This window comes from Mus pahari, chromosome 2 (assembly GCF_900095145.1).
Source record: "Mus pahari chromosome 2, PAHARI_EIJ_v1.1, whole genome shotgun sequence".
Classification (NCBI taxonomy): domain Eukaryota; kingdom Metazoa; phylum Chordata; class Mammalia; order Rodentia; family Muridae; genus Mus; species Mus pahari.
In genome coordinates, this window is record NC_034591.1 from 108,329,046 (window position 1) to 108,349,162 (window position 20,117).

The window sequence follows — 20,117 nt, forward strand, 5'->3', positions numbered from 1 at the left end:
AACAGCCTCGGGGTGCACGGGGTGCGGCTCACTCACAGCTCACGTCAAAAGGACGCTGTCCTCAAGAGCAGCCCCTCAGCTGGAGAGGTGGCTAAGGAGTTAAGAGTGCTTGTTGCTCTTGCAGGGGACCCAGGTTCAGTTCACCACCTTTCACTCAAGTTCCAGGGGATCTCATGACCCCCACAGGCATCAAATGAGCACATGGTACCCATATATACATGCAGGTAAAATATTCATACAGATAAAATAGAATAAAGTAAAATAAATAAACGGCCCATCAAGTGAGTTAGTAACAGTACCCCACATTTTACAGATGAAAATACAGAGGCTCAGGTATGTCTGAGCAGGCAGAGGTGGAGACTATGGTAAACAGGCTATGTGCCTCTTAGCCCATTCTGTCTACCACAGTCAGGGAGCCAGCACAGTCATCTTTGGATCTGCAGACTCAGAGAGACAAAGGTGGACAAGGAGAAATATTTGTTGTGTACCTACTAGGTGAAAGACTCACACCTGGGTCTCTGCGCTATATTTTGCAACAGCCCCCAATGTAAGACAATACCCAAATTAACTGATAATGAAGGTTTCCTGCCTAGATAGACTAGAGCTGTGAATCAGAGCCTTTGCTGGACAGCATTGTCCCTTAGCCCTGCCTTGCTACCTGCCTTGTCACTGTATGTGAAACTCATGGTTAGAGCTCTCTCCAGAATGCATCACTTCTATCAAGAGATGACATCTAGTTATCAGTTAATACTTGTCAATCAGGTCAGACCCTGGCACCCTGGGAAGGAAATAGAGTGATGGCAGATCCAGCAGGGAAGGGTCCTAGATCCCCAAGTCCCATTCTCAAGAAGCCACCCAACACTCTGAGGCCGCCTTCCCTGGATTGGGGGTGGGGGAGTGGGGCTCAGAGAAAAGGTACTGATGGATGTCACAGACACGGGTATAGCCAGAGGCATTGAGAGGTCACAGGGTGTCCCTATTCATGATCTGAGCCATTCCCGAATCCCAGTGGTCCACATTCTTCCCGGCACAGTCCGGAGAAGCCCTCACTGGGACACTTACTGAGCACATGTCATTGAGCTTGCAAAATATCTGCAAAGAAGTTCTGAGAGGTTCCTTCAGTTCCTGCAACAATGGTGGATGGGACCGGATGGCACCTCATTGATACACAGTATGTCAAGTCTTCAGAAATGGGCTGCTGGTGAGGCTGCGTCTGAACACCTTGCCGAGAGGGACAAACCAAGGCAACCAACCTGAGAGGCAGACTGACCTTTGTCACCCCTTTCACAAAAGGCAGGTCATGAGGCCCAGACACAAGCCCTGACAGCTGGACTGCAGGGTACAACCCGCTCTCCTGTGGCTCCTGGCTCTTATTCCAGCCCACCAATTCACAGCCCACCTCTCCACCAGACCTTCCACACATCTGGTGAGTGGATGCCAGCTCGGCTGAAGCTGTCCCCTGTGGTGATGAGGAGCCTGACCTGAAGTACCGATAGCAGAAGAAAAGAAAGGTCTTCATCCAAACCGTGACCTCTGTCACCTCAGCCAAGCATGTGCCCAGCCCCTGCCCTCAGTGGACATTTCCTGAGCACCTACTGTGTGCTAGGCACTGTGCTGCCAGGCTGGATGAGCTAAGATGTGGGATTCAGGTGTGGCTCTGCCTTTGCAAGGAGACAGAAAGCAGATTACATCACTCTGTCAGCTGAGGGCACCGAGGGAAGGGGGAAAATACCTCAGTGACAAGGACTGGGACTGTCAGAGTTCGAAAGTTCTGTGAGGAGAAGGGTCTCCTAGACAGGGGCACCCAGATCCTGTCTTTGGCTGGTGTGAACCAGGTAAGCCAGGGATGAAGAAGAGCAGACCGAGTAGGTAACATAGGGAAAGCTGATGAGTGTCGGGATCCTGTCGTGGGCAGAGCCTTCTCCTGTCCCTAGAGTCAAAGAAATGATGCCCAGAGACAGAAGGAAGGTCTGCCTGAGGTCACCCATGACTCCAGAGACTAGACTAGAACCAGCCCCCAGGCCCCCAGCAAGGAATCCCCTCCCCCCCTCCACCTTGCCCTCAAATCTCACTGGACATATATCAGGGGTTTCTACACAGAAACCCAGGGGACCAAGGCCAAGTGTCTTCAGCTCAGTCTGGGTGACAGGGTGCTTGCCATCCACTCCCACTACTCCATACTTAGCTGGGTGACTCTGAGCCCACACCCTGAGTCCCTGAGTCTCAACATTCCCATCTGCGTGCTTAGAACGCAGGGGCCACTGGCAGGCTACCCTGAAGACCAGTGAGGCTCCTCAGGAGCCTCTAGGAGAATGTCAGCAAGGGGATGGGAGCAGGGGGTAAATGTTCGTGCAGAGGTGAGGCCAGAGCCTGGTTGACGCCCTCTGTGTACGACTCCATAGCAGTCCCATGGGGACAGAGGAAATGAGCCCTGTTCAAGCTGGCCCCAAAGATTCCATCCTCCGCCCTTTGCGATCGCTGCCCGTGGTTTGCACCGGAATATTATCTGGGTGTATTTACGGTATCTCACTGGAAACCACAGAGTGCATTGTAGATTTTTTTTTCTCTTTTGCTATTTAAAGCCAATGGGTCAGAGAATGAGCCGTCTACAGTGACACCAGCAGAAACGTCCGGTGATCAGGAAAACAGGCAGATGGAAAAAGGTTGCTCTCGCCAGACTGGTGTGGTAGCTGTTCACAGACCAGTGTTCTGCCACACGGTAGTCAGGAGAGGCCCTGTGCATAGCCAGGTGATTTAAGGGTTAGGGATCATGTGTGGGAGGCTGAGCCAGGTGAAGAGACAGGAGACAGGAATGGGGAAAGGACGGATTCACTCCACTCTAACCTGCTGCTCCAATCCCCAATCCAGGGAAGGAGACTCTGTCTGTGGGTTCTCCTTCCTACAGAGTCAGGCCACGGCACACTGCTAACTGTCCCCCAGTGGTCACCATCCATCTACTATGACTCTTCCCTAAGTGCCTTTCTGCCACTCTATGAGGCACCATAAATGTATCCAGGTGGTTTCAAAGCATGACCCTGGGTAACCTGGGGTCTCAGCCTGGCTCTGCTTTCCGGCACGGCAAGACCCTGAGAAAGTTAACTTTTCATGTCTGTACTAGGAATTATGAACAATCTTTCTTAAGAAGTTGTTAGGAGCCTGACCCACACCTGGCAGGAATCAGTAAAGGCCTCAAAGCAGAGGCATTGTTGGCTAGACTGGTATCTACCATGACGTGGCTGCAATGTCCCCACTTCTGAGGGCCTTCCTGATGTCCTCTCCCTTCATTTGTGGTCAGCACTTTATCCATTTGCATTTTTTACTGACTTGAATTTTCTTTCTCTCCCCATGAGGTTATGGGGACCTGGATTATTAACCTATGAAATCTCCAGGTTGAATGAATGACTGTGGGAAAGTGATTGTGTGAGTGTGTGTGTGTGAGTGCGAGAGTGTGTGTGTGTGTGCTGGACTGTCTACCATAGGGAAGCTGGGAAGACCATGCAACAAAAAGCTCATCTCAAAGAATAGTGTCAGGAGAGCGAAAATCCAGGATGAACTGAGGCTTGAAAAAAAAAATGCAAACGAGACAAAAAGCCCTTTGTTGGCTGTGTTCTAAGCGAGAATGGGTAAAGAAAAGGGCTTTTGCTTGGGCAAGATGGCGTATTGTTAAGAAAGGCAGAGAGAAAGTGGAGCTGGCCGCCCCTCGCTCTATCTCCCTCCCTGGAAAGGACTTCCCATCCATCCTGCCAAGCAGCCAAACACTGCTCCACTTTCACAGGCTGTGGGTAAAAAGACAGCCTTTGGGAGACCTGTAGGGGTTCTCAGGCAAGGGATGTGGATCGTCCCCTCCAGTAAAGGAGTGCAAGGCTCAAACAACTACCCCAGGGAGAAAGGATGACATGCTCTTGGGAGCAATGCATCAGAGTTTCCCAAGCGCTAGACAGAGGCGGGTGGACCTGAGGCTGAGTCCTAGGTCATGTGTGCCCATCCCTGGAAAAATTCTGCAGGAGGGTACCAAATCAGAGGCTGTGAGCATTTGGAAAGGAATGTAGCAGCCCCTGAGCACATGATGGGAAACCACCAATTCTTTGTTGATAATGCTGGCGACATAGCAAATTTCTGTGTGTACAAAGAATGTGATTACCACCCAGCATCCTGATCGAATCTCTTGGACAGCTCCCTGCCAGCGCAGAACCTTTGGATATGATGGGCAGAACCTTTCCATGGGAAGGCTGGGAATGACAGAACACGTCTGTAACCATAGTCCTTGGGAATGAGGAGAAGTTTAACACCATCCTCAGCTGCATAGTGTGTTTGAAGCCGGTCTGGGCTTAATGAGACCATATCTCAAAAATAAAGGAAAACAAAACAAAGAACCGCCTGGGATCCCTGGTTCTCCCTTTCTCTCTGAAGCCTCTTTGCCATCCCTGTGCATCAGCCCAGCATCCTGCTGGCCCAGCATCTCTAGAATCCAGGATCCTACACAAGTCACAGCACTGCTCAGCCATCCCTGCCACCCCTCTCCATCCTGTCCTGTAAGACCAGCCCCTACTTCAGGTGGCCTTGCAAGCAGCTCTGTGTTACAGCCCTTGTGGCTCTCCATTGACAGTGTACTTCAATCCTGGCTTTATCTGTTCCCATCAGATGGTGAGAGTACCAGGTCAGAGCCTGTGGCTGACGAGTGTGTTGCTCACCAGTTTTTATTGCAGAGATTTCTCTCTGTGGGACAGGTGAGTGAGTGTAGCGTGTGCAAATAGGTATGAGGGGACCTTAGCCTACAAGCATTTAACAGCCCTGGATTTAACCAAACACTACTCAGAAGCAGTGAAATGCTCTGGGCCTAGGCTTCGGGTCTGAGCTCTTCATTCTGTGCCATGCACTCCTGGATATATGTCAGACATGTCTGCGAGTTTTTAACTCCCCTTGTGTGAGACATCTGGCATCTGAGTTTCCTGGGTGCCTTCTGGGAGTTGCTGAGGAATGCTGACTGAAACAGATCTCATTAACCCCCAACCACATCAGATGCTGGGAAGGCCCCTGTTCTGGACCCATAGAAAAGATATTGGACCTGAGAGACAGGTGGCCCCACATCATACTCTGAGTTCGCTTGCTGGTGAGGATATCGAAGAGTGGCCATTCCCAGGATGCAAACCTCCGCAGCACTATATCTTGGAATAGCTGGGACCTCTATGTGGAGGCTGTTTAAATTGTTTCTAGTGCCTTTAGGATGCTGGTGGACACGCTGGCCCTTTCAGAGCAAAGAGTGTTACATACTGAGTTCCCCCAGTCACCAGCCATGAAACCAAACCTCTGCCACATGGACTGGAGATCCAATCAGAGTAGGGGGTATCAGGAAAATGATGTCTGGGCAGTGACTGTGTGAAGATGGTTTGAACAAGAGGTGATGTGAAGCAGGCAGATTTGGGGACACAATATGAAGTCAATGTAAAGAATTCAGATGTGTAGCCCTGTCCATCACATCAGCATCCTGCTGGCCCATCCTCTCTAGAATACAGGATCCTATACAAGTCACAATACCAACAGTTTCTGCCATACACACACACACACACACACACATACACACATACACACACGCACACACACACACACAAAATGGAACCTGAGGCATGAGTCCCCAAGTTCTGAGCTGTGTCCCTATCAGATTGGCACAGACTCCTTGAAAAGGGAAAGGAGATCCTCTGAGATCCAACTCGCCAGGTGCCAGGGTTTTACATCCTGCAGTATGTGGTGCTTCTGCCACCTGGCATGGTGGACCACGTTGGATGGGCATGGTGAGAGGGGAAAGGTCGCATGCCCTCCCAAAGTCATGGGTGGAGCAGAATAGAAACCTGGAGGTGTGATTCCAATCCTACAGCACATCTACCCGCCCTGGACAGCTCAGCACCAAAAACTCTAAAAACACACAGCTTGAGGCTGAAGGTCTCGAGCCTGACTCACATACACAGACAAATCCCTCCAGTCCCATCCCTGCTACAAAGCAGCCACAGATGCAGCTGGATCTTGCCTCACTATTACACTGGAAGGAAGGGGCATGAGAAGGGGCTGCCTCAGTTCCGGGCCATATTTGAGTCTCAGTGAAGAAGAGCAGAGAGTGAAGCTCCCCACTGGGTACTGCTAAGGCAAACCCTGGATCCCTGTTCCATGCTGTCAGTACTACAATGTCATCCTGGCCCAGTGGGGAAACCTGCAAGGCAATGGAGAAATGGGCAAAAGGCATGAAGAGGTAGCTCGTGGGTAAATAAATACAACCCTCTTCCTTTAGTAGGAAATATGAACCATAGAGACAGGTGTCAGGGAGCTCCCTAAGGGGCGCCCACTCAGCCTGGCAAGAATGTGGAGGTCTGAGAAGTCCTGTTGGGGAGGCTGTGAGTGACACTGTGGAATGACAGAGGTAGAATCTACCACAGTCATCACTAACTACAACTGAAATGAAATAGTGTCATGGGGAGGTATATGTGTCATGACGAATAAAATATAAGCCAGAAGGGGCAACCTCCCACCCTCTGCACTCATGGGAGGGTCAGGTCCCATGATGAAGGACCATCACTCATCCACCATGGGAGGGTCGGGTTCCATGATGAAGGACCATCACTCATCCATTGGATCTGAGGAAGAGACACACTTTTTAAGAAGATAGGGGCTGGAAACGTAGTTCAGCAGCAGAAAGCTTCCCTAGCTGGACTAAGGGTCTGAGTTCAATCCCTGGCACAGAAGAAAGAGATGGGGATGGGTGGGGCTAAAGGCCTCCTACCTCCTTGGGGTAGGTCAGCTGACTAAACATATCATGTCATACACTACACTCTCAGGAGAGACTCACTGTCTAGAAGTCTCTTACCTGGGCCCTCTTCCTGTCTCCTAGAGCCCTATTCATAGTTCCCTTGGTTTTTCAGTCACAGCCAGTCTCTTCCCTTGCTTAGACCCAGACCACTCTTCCCACTTTGGGGGTCCCACCTCTGGGCCCCTTTCAGCCCTCCAGCACCTGTATCAAGTCATAGACCATGCCATTGCTTGCTGCTACAAGCTCAGTCACGTCCCAATAACTCACACTGAAGCTCTGACTCCTAGGTCTCCAGAATGCGGCTGCAATTGGAAAGGGCTTTAAAGAGGTGGTTAGGTTAAAATGAGGTTAATTGTGGGGCCAAATCCCATGAGACTTGTCTTTTTAAAAGAACCACGAGAGTTTACATGAGGGGAAGGATGACCATGTGAGGACACATCCACATAACAGCTTTACCATGGGTGGTAGAATGCTTTTCTGGTAAGTTCAAGGCCCTGGTTAGATCTCCAGCACCAGGGGAGGAAACCTGCGGGATGGGGGGTGGGGAGAGGAGCCTTATGCAAGTCCAAGAGAGAGGGTTCAGGAGAAAGCAACACTGCCAGGCCCTGATCTTGAACCTCAGCCTCTGATAGAAATAATTCCATCTGTTTAAGCCCCAGATTTGACATTTTGCTTCTTCTCCATGAGAGAGAGACAGACAGAGTGGAGGTCTCATGCTGGCGGCCAGCAAAGTATCTTGCCCTTGGGACAGATATGACTGGAAGTCTAGCCTTGTCAAACTATGTAATCAGAGGAAGTATCAGGACTTTCATAGTGTGGCTGGAGATAGCCCAAGGCTCTTTCCTGAGGTCTTGAACTTGTGGTCCTGAGACTAAAATGGCCACCTGTCTGTCCCCCTGGTCCAGCTGTTCTGAGGCCAGCACCAACCCTAGTTTGTCAGCTCCTTAGGCATTTCAACAGTCCCCTTTTCACCTGGGTGTGTTGGACTTGGTTTCAATTTCCACTTCCAGTAGGCCTTGTCTGGGCATGCTCACAGCTTTCTCAGATCTCTATATGAAAATCCAGACACCCAGAAGGGAAGGCAGAGCCAGGGAGCTCAGGCAGAGCAGAGAATCACAGTTGGGATGGGCGTGAGCAGGTGGAAGAAAGAACATCTTCAGACCTCAGCACAGGGAAGTCGAAGCTACCTACCCTACCTCACAATCTACACGCGAACTCCTAACATCCTGAGCTGATGACATGGCTGCTTTCCATGCAAGATTTCCTCTCACAGCTTCACTTGCAGCTAGGTGAAGCCATGTGACTAAGTTCTAGCCAATGGGATCTATGAAGATACGGAGGGTGGGGCTTCTGAGAAGTCCCTACAAAGGCAACAAGTGTGCCCTATCGTTTAGAGTGGCAGAGGGAGGGGCTCCATATGTCAGGGAGACTTCACCTCTGATTCTCACCCCTAGGAGACAGCTCTAGTCAGCTGAGGCAATCAGCTGGTGGGGGTGAGGGGACTTGGTTAAGGGACCCAAAAATCCCAAACTTGAGAGATAGCAGGATACCTGTTACTGTAAGAGAAAGGTTTGACTCATATGAAGTCAATGGTGGGTCAGTAGTCATCAAATAGTGACAATGATTAAGGCTCAGATCATACTTTGGTATTTGTGGCTATGGTCAGAATCTTCCAACAAACCCTAAAAGTCCTAGAAATTCAAGCTCCTTAGTCTGGGATACCTTATCTTTGGGCTCTATCTCCTATTTTCCCCCAGGGTACCCCCACATCGCTAGGTCAGATGTTTTCTCCTAGTTAGCTTTACCTGTCCCAACTGGCATTTCCTAACCCAGTCCTTTGTTGCTTCCCAGGATACGGGTGGCATCCCTCCTCCTTAGACTGTATTGAGGCTAATCCCGCAGTATGCTGCCAGATGTGGGGGTGCTAAGATCCAGGGGAGCCTCCATCCTGATCCCCTCCGCCACAGCCCAATGGGCATCATCACAGTGTGGCCATGGGGTGGCTGCACCCATGCTAAAACAGCAAGCCATAAGAGATGAACTCTGTCCTGGGAGACCCTGTCACTCACTTTGGCCAAGTCCCTTCTGAGCCTCAGTCTACTCATCTGTAGCACGTTCGCTCATGATGTCCCAGCAAGTCCATCAGGTTTAAAACGGTGTCAGAGCGCCATCCTGGGTGTTGGGATTTGAAGAGGGATAGAACATTTGAGAAGGACAAAGATGAAAGGGGACAAGCAGAAGGCTCGGGAGGCAGGGATTTCAACTGCAATCTTGGTGTCAGCACCATCCTGTTGCCTGAGATAGGTCGGTCCACTCCTCTCATCCAAAACAAAAACCAAAAACAAACAAACAAATAAAAAAACAAAAAACCTGATTCTGATGTTGAGGAGAAGGAGAGGCCAGGGGAGAAGGAAATTCATGTAGCCAAGATCCAGACAGGCAGTGCCAGGAAAGGGGCTCCACAGGAGGGGACCTGCCTGTTCCTGTCATATTGACCACAGGGCCCAGTTCTGTAGTCAGTACAGTCTAGTGACCAAAGTAGAGCTGTGGCAAGACTGTCCGGAGGCAGGGAAGGATGCAGTCACTGTGAGCTGGCCGGAGCCCCTGCCCTCCTGGAGTAGGTAGAATGCACTGAGATGATGTGAGAAGCTGGATGAAGCAGAGCCAAGGGAGCGGGCAGGGGCAGGCTCAAGAGCCTTGAGTGTACACGGACGCTTCATACTGTGGTACCCACCTCTATGTAAGCACTGAGGCCTTCAAGAGAAGGCAGTGTAGAAAAGTGGATGAGGCTGAGTGGTCACGAAGAACCCAAGGTCTCAACAGCAGGTGGGCAATGGTTTCCTGCTGGCTGGGATGAGAGGCCCTTTCACGGGTCTTCCCTAGAGTAACACTGTGACCTGGTTTCTACTTTAAAATGGTTCCTTCCTGCTGGGAGCAAGGGGGAGGTGGACTAGCCTGGGAACCCAGATGACAGCAGGGAGGCTGGGGAATGCAGAGGATGCAGGAATGGACTGGAGATTTGGAGCATCCCGCTGGAGTACTGGTGCTAGGACTGAGGAGAGCAAAGGGGGCTTTGCAGCAGAGCTGTGTTGATAAGCACAGCCCAGAGGGACCTGTATTGCCCTGTCCCTCAGGGAGGGTCACAGTGCAGAAGCAAGTATGTTGACATCTTGGCCCCCAAGTCAGGACAACTACAAGGAAGAAGATGTCTCCACATCCTTTCCTGCAGCCCAGGATCTCCTGAAGATCACTGACTTTCTCTACGCCCATTCTACCACAAACATCACAACTGCCTTACAAGTTGAATGCATGTGTGTGCATGCTCAGGCATACATACACGTCTGCACATGCCAACCCTCCCCCCCCCCAAGCACTGCTGTAGGAATCAGGTGGATTGTGTCATAGGACTGTGCGTGCTGGACCACAGCAGGGAGTGGTGGGGACTGTGGCAGAGAACAGGCCACTCATATCTTACCCTTGGGTGACTGTATCTCAGCTCTAACCATCACAATGATTCCCTATGCACATTAAGTAACCAAGAGATCCACCTATTTCCCAAAAGAGGCGGCAACTCCCTACGGTGGGTAAAACACCCCACATTTAAATTCAGGCCTCATTTGAAAACATGTTAGATCTGCCAGTAAGCCTTTAGGCCATTAGTTGGTGCCCGTAACCAGCAAAGTGGCATGGCTTCCAGATGCAGTCCTGGACATCAGTCTGAGCCAACCATGCACAAGATACAGTTAGCAAGGGTACTGGAACTAGTGCAAATGAAGGGACCACAGAGAGCTCCCAAAGGGTACAGCTCCTCATAGCTCAAAAGACCCTGCGCAGGGTGTCTGATGATCACATACCCACTTTGAGCTCCTTCCCGAAGACAGTACGCTCTCCCAGCGCTGAGCAGTTCCAACGGCCATTGCGGAACTGAAACTGACACTCGTCCAGGCCCATTTGGGAGCCTTCTCCTATGACGATGATGGCGTCCGGCCGGCTCTGGCAGATTGCCCGCTGTCTGGGAGCCAGGCCTGGGATCTTGTTACAGATGATGCTCGCACCCAGAGCTACCACCGAAGAGAAGCCACTGGAGGGGACACAGAGATAGGGGGTGAGACCTGGAGGACGGCTCTGACTGGCAGGTGCCGGAGAGGGGGTGATGCCCTCTCAGTTACTACAGAGGACCTCCCACAGAGCCACAGTCCGATGAAGTCTGAGGCAGGGCAGGGCAGGACAGGGTTTTGGCCACAAGTCTTCTAAACACCTAGCTGATGACCAGGAAATACCTGTCCCTGCAGCGAGCCATGACACCATGGGACCCGAATCTCAGAGAAACAATTTTCTAGGGCCCAAGGAGGCAGGTCCCCTTTCCACCAAAGCCTTCCTTCACTTTCTAACCTGGAGCAAGTTCACAAACCCTCTATGTATCTCAGAGCCTGCACTGCTTAAACAAGAGCTTCTGAGGCAGTCTGCACCCCGGAGGGTTGATAGGAAGCACATGTTGAGGTGCCATTTTTATTGCTTTTAGAACTTACCCAGGGCTAGTGCTGGAGTCATCTAAACAGCCCAGGTAAAATTAGAATACCACAAACATGTCACACACAGAGTAGGTGACACAGGACTACCAGACTGAGAAACCTCAAGGGACTTGGGGACCTTAACCCTCGGACCCAGCAGAGAGGTTCAAAGTCACTGCAACTCTTAACCGGGACCTCCCTCCAACTGCCCTGGAGAAAAGGCCACGCCCCCTGACCTCCGCCTCCTCCCGTCGGGTAGCTGGGTCCCTAGTGAGCCAATGAGGTGTCCGGTCCTAGAGAAATCAGGGAGTTTTATTTTCTGTGGCTTTCCCCTTCTCCAGTCTTCAGTGTCTCCGCCCCTCGTTTCTAATTAAAAAGAAGATAATACCTAACGCGGCCAGAGCCAATGAGCCCGACCTCGCTTCCTGGATGCTGGATGAGTGGATGAGCACAGGGCGGTAGTGCGCGGGCCAAGATGAAGATTAAAGCAAGTGGGAAAAAAAGAAAAGCCATCCAGACGCGGGCGAATCAATAACACTTAAAACACACCCGCAGGCAGGCAGCGCGCGAGCCCAGAAGCCGCCTCTCGATCCGCGGTTGAGCTGGAGGCCGCCTAGTCCACTCAGAGCACACTTGGTTTTGAAATCCCGTTCCAGAGAGGTGGGGTTGGGGAAGTGGGAACCCTGAAGGTGGCGGCGGAGAAACACAAAGGGTCTGCCATACACGCCCCCTGGCCTTGGGTCCAGTTCTTCCCAAGGCAACGACAGTAGGTTCGCGGGTAGTAGGGGGGTGTATAGAGAGAGACAGGTGTGAAGCCTACCAAGGTGGCTCTTTGGTACTAGGACCTCTGATTAAAGCCCACCCACGTCCCCCAAACCGTGCTGCACACAAGTGACTTCCTAAGTACAAAGAGAGAGACCGCGCAACGCAGCGCAAGAAGCCACCTGCTTCCACTTTCCAGTAAGAGTGTCGCCTGCCCCACCTCCTGACACGCCTGGGTTCTTTGGCTCCCACCCCAGCGACCCCAGGGTCGGCTGTCTTGCTTTCCTTGGGTGGCGGCTAGAGAGCGTCTCTTCTTGGTGTCTCCAACTACCCATTAACTATCTCTGGTCTTACTATTTGGTTCTGATTGTTAGATGTACTGTCTTCCTAGCTTGGGAAGGGGGTCTGAGGGCCGCTGGAAATGAGGTAGTGCCAGGGCTCTGAGGGGTGGTTTATGCTTTTGCCAGAGAACACCCCGAGTCCTGGGTCCCATTTGCTACCTGAGGAGCCCTGCCTGCAAAAGGGCTGCGCCCACAATATCGCGCATAGAATTCCTGCTGGGAAATGAGCTCTCTAGGGGTGGCTGTGGTCCTGCGGGATCTACTGTGCTTGTGGCTTGCGCACAGGGGCGGGGGGGGGGCGGTCCCTGGGGACCCCGTGGAGCAGCTATTCGCTTCCAGAAACACCGAACTATCTGTTTCTGGGGGGTATCCCTGACTCTGAGATCCTTGGGATGTCCGATCCTCTGCCTGAGTCTGTGGAATTGTGTGCGCCCCTGGGATGTCCGCTCTCGGGGAGACTTTGTGCCCTCAGGGTTCCTGCACCGCCCACTGCCTCTCCTGAGTTAAGTTGGGCAGCGCGCCTTCCTCCCCGGCCCAGTCAACTTTGCCTCCGCTGCACGCGCGGAAAGAACGCGCGCGGTGCTTACCCGATCCGGAGGTAGACTATGCCCAGGCTGAGAAAGAGGTGGCCCAGGCAGCGCCGCGCTTTCCGGGTCATAGTCCCCGCTGGTGGCGGGTGCCGCGGGCCGGGCTGTGCTGATCCCGCCAGCCGGGCCCGGCGGGGCAATCCACATAGCCTGCGCAGGGGGCGCGGGCCGAGGCTCCCTGGGCGGTCCGTCGGTGCGTCGGTCCGCGCTGGGCACTGGAGACTGTCCCAGAGCGCGGGAGCCGCGGAGCCGGAGGAGGGGGAAACAAGCGCAACGCGGGGCGACGCTGCACGCCAGCGATCGCGGCAAGTGTTTGAGGCGCGGGGACTGCGGGGCGCTGCTGCCTCCCGCCCCCGCCCCTCCCTCTCCGCCCTTCCCCCGCCCGCCTCCCGGAGCGCCCGCCCCGCGCCCAAGCGCCCGCGGGTCGAGGATGTCTGCCCCGAGCGCGCTCCCGCGGCGCTCCTCCGAGCTCGCGGCGGTGGGAGGTGGGGGCGTGGAGCGGAGTTGGGGGTGGAGGGCGGTGGAATCCTGCCTGCCTAGCATCCTTCGCTAACTCGCAGGTTGAGACCAGCAGGTGCCCAAGGGCCATCCTTTGGGTGTAGAGGATATAGGCTCATTCCAGAACCCTCACGCCTTGTTAGAGCTCTGTCACAAGGGCCAGAAACAGGGAACTGGGGTGGAGACTACTGCAGAACTACTACCCCACACATTCTCTCCTCACCCTCGTCTGTGCGAGGGGCTGACTGCACCTAAGGCGAGACGTGACAGGATCCTCCGGAATCTTTCTACCGGTGGAGACTTGGAATTGGACTGGAGCCCAATGACCAGTAGCAGAACCTGAGAGCGCGAGCAGGTGAAAGCTCAGTGCGCTCTCACGGCGACACCTGCTGGGTGCGGCAGGTGGTGCATTCTGGCCTTTTGTCTTTCTGATCAGAGACACCGATCCCAAGTTTCAGTTGGAGAAACTGAGACTCATGGAGTGAAGTCAAACTCAAAGTCACTAACTGGTGAATAGCCAGATTGGAACAAGGTAGCCCCAACTCTAGTGATCCCTACTCTTCTCTCCACTCCGGGCCTGCTTAGCCTTCTAGACTGCAGTTCTTCATGCACACCTTCATGTACAGCCGCTGTTCACGCATGCGTCCACGGGCTACTGGCACCAGCCATGCTGACAACGGCGGATTCAAGGAACACGGGAGACCTTGGTCTGGGGACAGCCTGGGGGACGCTTTCAGAATATGGCCACTACATTTTTCAGCCATTCTCCGTTGCAAGGAGTTCTCTGTGCGCTCCTGCCTTGCCTCTGGGCAGGCCTGTGATAGCTTCCTCGTTGACAGGTGCAGGTGATGGTAAACGAATATTACAGGAGCCCTGTCCAGTAAGCAAATGCATAGCTTCAGATGACACCAGCTGGTGAGGTCACAGGACAGGGTAATGGGAGAGAGGGTTCTGTGCGCTAAAATGTTCGTTTTAGCTCTGAGGAGGTGGCTGGGCTGTCCCCAGCCAGTCACAGGATTTGGGTCCGTTATGGTAGAAGCTAGGAGTCGGTGAAGGAGGAGAAAGGATGAAGAGAAAGAAAGCTGTGGGGGGAAGAGAGGGGGACTGTAGTCCTAGAAGAGTTTAGAGTCCAGTGGAGGCCCTGGAGAATAAAGCAGGTAACTTGTTTGTGTGTGTGTATCTCTGGGTGTCCCATGGAGACACTGATGGGGGCTAGAAAGGGAACTGGACACCGAGGAGCCTGTAGGACTAGGGAGACTCCAACATGGGTTCAGGGACAGATGGGACATTTGTGCTAGAGAACTTTTATTGCCCTTTTGGCATGGAGCTGGCTGAAGTGGAGGTAGCCTTGATCCGCTGGTCCCTCAGCTTCCACCTCAGGGGTGCTGGGATTTCAGACTGTGCACTCCCACCCTGCTTTATAGGATGTCGGGGATTGAACCTAGTTCTTTTCTAGTGCTAAACCAGTACTTTCCCAACTAAGCTATATCATTCCCCCCACACACACACACACACAACCTGGGGGTGCTTTCAGAACATGGCCACTACATTGTTCAGCCGTTCTCCATTGCAAGAAATTCTCTGTGTCCTTCTGGCTCGCCTCTGAGCAGGCCTGTGATGGCTTCCTCAATAACAGGGAAAAGGTAATGGTGCAGGTGAACAGATGCAAACAGGGACCCTGACCCACCCTAATGCCTGATGTGCTGTGAGGAAACCAGGAATATGTACAGCTACTGCAGCCCACAGTCCTAATTGTGTCCTTGGCTGGTGACATCCATCATGATTGCTACACAGGTCACTGAAGGCCCTCCAGATGCCACCAGCCATCCACTCAGTTTTCCTAGCTTCAGGTTTGCCCAGTTGAGGCAGTGTGGTCAGTGACCCATGTGTCGCACTGGGTGTCCTCTTCGCCCATAGTAGATCCTCTCGTATTCCTCCTCTGTCAGGTCCTCTTCAGACAAAGCATCATCTGAGTTCGCCTCCAGGACATCTCTCCGGTGTGTCACTTCCAATATGCACCACTGTCATCTTAGAACAGTCATGCACATCACGGATGTTGGGACACACGTGACCTGCAAGTGGTGACAGCAGCAGACCTGGCAAATGCTGAGGGCATCTTCTGGGAAGGGGGGAAGGAGGAAGATGAGGAAGAACTGATTGGAGATCAAGCTGAGACAGAAGAGTGGGTGGGAAGAACCCAGTCTCCGCCCTTCCCCAGTAAGGAGTTCTCTGTGTCTTCCTGGCTCGCCGCTGAGCAGGCCTGATACCTTCCTCAGTGACAGGGGAACAGTAATGGTGCAGGTGATGCATCACAGATGACACAGGTGATGCATCACAGGTGACACAGATGCATACAGGAGCCATTCTGCGGATGTCAGAATGCCCAGGCCCAGAGGCAGCACTGTCCCATGTCTGCACTGCCCTCAGAGCTACACCATGTTACCTCAGAGCCCTCTGACAGCGCTGTGAGCCCCTGTTCTTATTATCACATCCCCGTGCATATGAGGAATGTGATTGTGGAGTATTAAATATCCCCATATCCTCACAGCCAGTCGTATGTGATAGAGTTGAAATTTGAACTTGAAGCACTGGCTCTAGCCATAGCTCTTGTGTTACGTGTGTGTGTGTGTGTGTGTGTGTGTGTGTGTGTGTGTCTGAAAGGTATTAGATGCACATTGAACATGGGCTGTGATTTGCACCCTGTCCTTCCTCCCTTTCTACCTGGTAAGTTTGTAATCCACCTTCCAAGGCCCACCCACATCCCCACTCACCTAAAAAGCTTGCCTTGACCCACCTGGCTTCTACCCACAATTCTTGGTTTCTTCTTCATCCCTTTGTCAAATAGTCATCAAGGATTAAAGTGTTCCAGACTCTATGGCAGTTAGCGATATAGAGGGCCTGATATTCTCTGCAGATCTTTGAATGAGTCAAACACATATCCCTACACAGGACCAGGTCTGTATTTGAAGATAGCATATTTTTTATTGTAATTCTTCCTTAGGCTTCCAGTGCCTTTGGGCTTGTCTTGGCAGAACCCTTCCCATCCTAAAGGATATCCATGCTCACCAGAGGTCTCTCATTAGAGTACAACCTCCTCATAACAAAGGTTCTTCTGCTCTGATTACACAGCTGCACAGGGCTTATGTCAAACCAAAACCATGGCTTGCTGAAGAGATCGCACATTTGGGGGTCAGCTAAGCATGGGGTTTGGTACCAGCTCTGCCACTTATTAAATTCATGGTCCAAGACAGTTTTTCATTCACTAATTTGTTGGGTATGCTCTGCAGCTAGTAACTTCTAGGTCACTTACTAGAGGGGGTTGAGAGTTCTGAAGGAGAAACTTTATTTAAAGCATCCCAAAGTCCTGAGCCCCAGATCAACTGTCTGGGACTGACTGCAGAAGTTCTTTTTTGCAAATTCCTGCTAGCCCAGGATCTCCCCCACCCCCATTTGCAACCACTACTTAGATCATCGAAAGAGCTGTCCCAGGTGGGCTTCTTGTTCCTTCAGGCAAACCAAGCATACCTGGGCAGGCGCGCACTCTGCGCACTCTGGGTTTTGTCGCCACCTGTTGGGGGCAAAAGAAATAACCAGCCCAGTCCCAGAACCACAGAAACAGTTGCGAAGAGGTGCCTGGTCTCAAGGGAATACAGTGTAGAGCAACATAGTAGGACACCCTACACCCTCCTCTAGCCTCTGTAACTCATACACAAGTGAACACACTAGTACACACTCGTGCACACACACACACACAACACACACATATGGAAGAGTCATAAAGCAAAAAAAAAAATCATAGGCTGCAGAACCCCTTTTATTAATGAAGTAATGAACTGCTGGGGCCCTGTGCTAGGCAGACTACTGACAAAGAATCAGAGGGGAAGCACAGCTGTTGTGACCAAGTGACTTGTGGAGAACCTCAACCAGCAGCAAAGAAGGCCTCTGACAAGGAGATGTGTGCTGGTACAGGGTGATGGAAAGCACCCATGGGCCATCCTGAAGACTCCATCCAGGACACTTCTTCCCATCACAGTGGCTGTTATGCTGCACTAACGTGGCCTTCGTCACAGGCATCCACCAAAGAGATGGATGTGACACCCAGGTGATATTCTCAGGAGCCTGAGCACCCAGCCCATGGAGAGCGACGGTTAGAAAAGAGCAGTCAGGGGAAGTCTCTGAGCCTCGGGGTGTCCGAGCTTAAGCTTCCCCGGCTTCCCAACTGCCCAAGGTAGTAATCTTCAGTCTTCAAGATGTCTTCAGCACCTGATCCTCCAACAGTTAAAAAAGAACCATCAAAAGAGAAAAACTTTGAAAACCCAGGCCTCTGAGGGACACACACAACCACCTATTTTGAGCTGTGAATCCTGAGCTCTTCATTAAACCTAACAAACCTGTGATGGCTTTTGGATTGGTAGCTCTTTCACTTTGTGTGGCTTACACTGGTTATCTGCATGCAACACAAGAGAACAGAAAGGACTTCTATGAAGCCATTGACAGGGAAGGGCATCGGTACCTGAGGAGAAAAACATTCAAGTGGGACGAACTGCTGCTTCCTTCAGGTGGAGTGTTATTACAGGCTCTGACACCTTTAAAGGAAAGACAGTGCACAGAATTGTTTCTTGTTCCGTAATATGTAAACCAGGGAGAATATAAAATTGAAAGCAGTCCACTGTGGTGAGTTTAGTCTCGTTACAGCTGAAGGTATTAAATTCTGTATAATAAAAGTACCCAGTACTGTTACATTTGCATGGAGTTTCTAATGTTTTAAAGTGAATTGCGCCTTTGCAGCAATGCTTTATTGTTTAGTAGAGAAGATAGCCCCTTCAGCTACTATAGTCATAATTAAATGAAAGAATTTAAAAAAAAAGAAAGAAAAGAAAGAAAGAAGCAGTCAGAAGTGACAGGAGTCGCCCTGAGGTCTACTGTGAGGGGCTGAGGGCTTCCTCCTGCAGGGGACACCCAAGGGTTCTGAGCAGGACCATAGCAATGTCCTATATGGAACTGTATAGGTGAGGCGAGCCTCTGTGTCCCACCACATTGTAACCATTTCCACGTGGACAGCCCCACTGCATATCTGCTGGGAGGGCCCAGGCCTCTCTCATGGAAGCTTTGGGCCTCCTTCCCTGGAGCTCTTGCCTATAGATCCTATCCCCCAGGGTGAGAGCAGGTGGGACAGGATGATGAGGCCTGGAGACCCCGTTCCCATAGCAGGGGAACAGCAGAAACCCAGAGCCCCATGACAGTCAGCTGCCAGTCACGTGACAAATTACCTTCCCCAGTCTTTAGCTTAAAGGAGGAAGGCTTTGTTTGATATCAGAGGTTTAGGTCCATGGTTGCTTAACCCTGTTGCTAGGCAGCTCATCATAGCATCATAGCAAGAAGATGTTGGGGAAAAAACACACTCCCTCATGACACCCAGGAAGCAAGAGAGGGACATGAAGGAGCTGAGGTTCTCATCTCTTCTTCAAGGCCTTGCCCCAATGACTTAACATCCTTCCACTGGAAGGCCCAGTTCCCTCCCAGTAGCACCTCAAGCTGGGAACCAAGCCTTTACATGGGCCTTTAGGAACAGCTAAAATCCAAACAAGGACGCTCCACTTGGTTAAGAGAGGAAAAGGCTCCCACTTCCGCTCCATGCTGTCGGGGAGAGCATCCTGCTGCAGTCCATGGTTAACTTCTTGCACAGGGGACAGAAGTGGTTTGGGCACAGTTTCTCCTCATACAGGTGACATCAGAAGATGAAGGAGAGCAGGTCATCAGTCCCTTGCTGGTCCTCATCTCTCCAACTCAGAAACGGGGCTTGGCATGCTGGTGCTGAATCTGGCTCTCCCCAGAGCGCTGTGTTTTGGGAAATAAGTGCTCAAGTCCCCAGAAGTGGGACTTTAAAGCATTCTTGCTTTCAGATGGACACAAACCCAGTGTCCCCTCCCAGTGCCCCCATAGACAAGTCTGTGCTAAACCCACTCTATAGTCTGCGGTTCTTGGGAAGAAAGCAGATCGAAAGCCCGTGAGTTACACACCACCGTCAGCCATGCTGTGGAGGAGCCAGGCAAGTGAAGAGGGCTAGGAACGCTGACTCTCATCAGCACATGGGGCTGTACACCCAACTTTGTGCTGTTTTCTTTTGTTGTGAAGCCCATCGAGGACAATGTGTGCTGCCCAAACACTCTTGGATGGACAGCCTTTCACTGGAACATGGTCAACCTACCAGGGGCCACACCCTTAAAGGAAACTGACTCTCCCTCCCCCAGCAGCTACCCGTAGCCAATGTCTTCTTAATTAGAGGCGGGACTTCATGCCACCTTCCATGACCTGACCATGCTGAGAATTCGTGTGACCTGAGTTCACACAGGCCTTGTACATGCTTGTACAACTGCTGTGGGTTCATATATGCAACTGCCCAGCTGTGCCCAGAAAACTTGCACTCATCTGCTGCCTCTGGCTCTTACAATATTTCTGCACCCTCTTCTATAATGATCCCTAAACACTAACAGGATGGGGTGTAACATAGATGTCCTACTTAGGAGTGAGCATTCACCACTCCCTTGTTCTCGGTGCCTTTACCAGCTATGTCTGTGTGTTAACCTCTGTCTAGTGCAAAAAGAATGATGAGAGTTGAGAG

General features: G+C 51.9%; 1 protein-coding gene and 1 pseudogene across 1 annotated transcript in view; one reads left to right on the forward strand and one right to left on the reverse strand.

Moving 5' to 3' along the window:
• The window catches only part of Wnt7a (Wnt family member 7A), a 45,735-nt gene extending 32,413 nt beyond the window's left edge, over positions 1-13,322 (reverse strand). Inside the window, exons 1-2 of the mRNA XM_021190509.1 lie at positions 12,998-13,322; positions 10,651-10,877 (exon numbers count right to left, since the gene is read on the reverse strand). Coding sequence (XP_021046168.1) covers positions 10,651-10,877; positions 12,998-13,068 — 298 coding nt within the window. The 5' untranslated portion in view covers positions 13,069-13,322. The remainder of the gene's footprint in view (positions 1-10,650; positions 10,878-12,997) is intronic.
• A 4,395-nt stretch (positions 13,323-17,717) lies between these two features.
• Positions 17,718-18,735, forward strand: LOC110316868 (annotated as a pseudogene).
• The last annotated feature ends 1,382 nt before the right edge of the window (positions 18,736-20,117 follow it).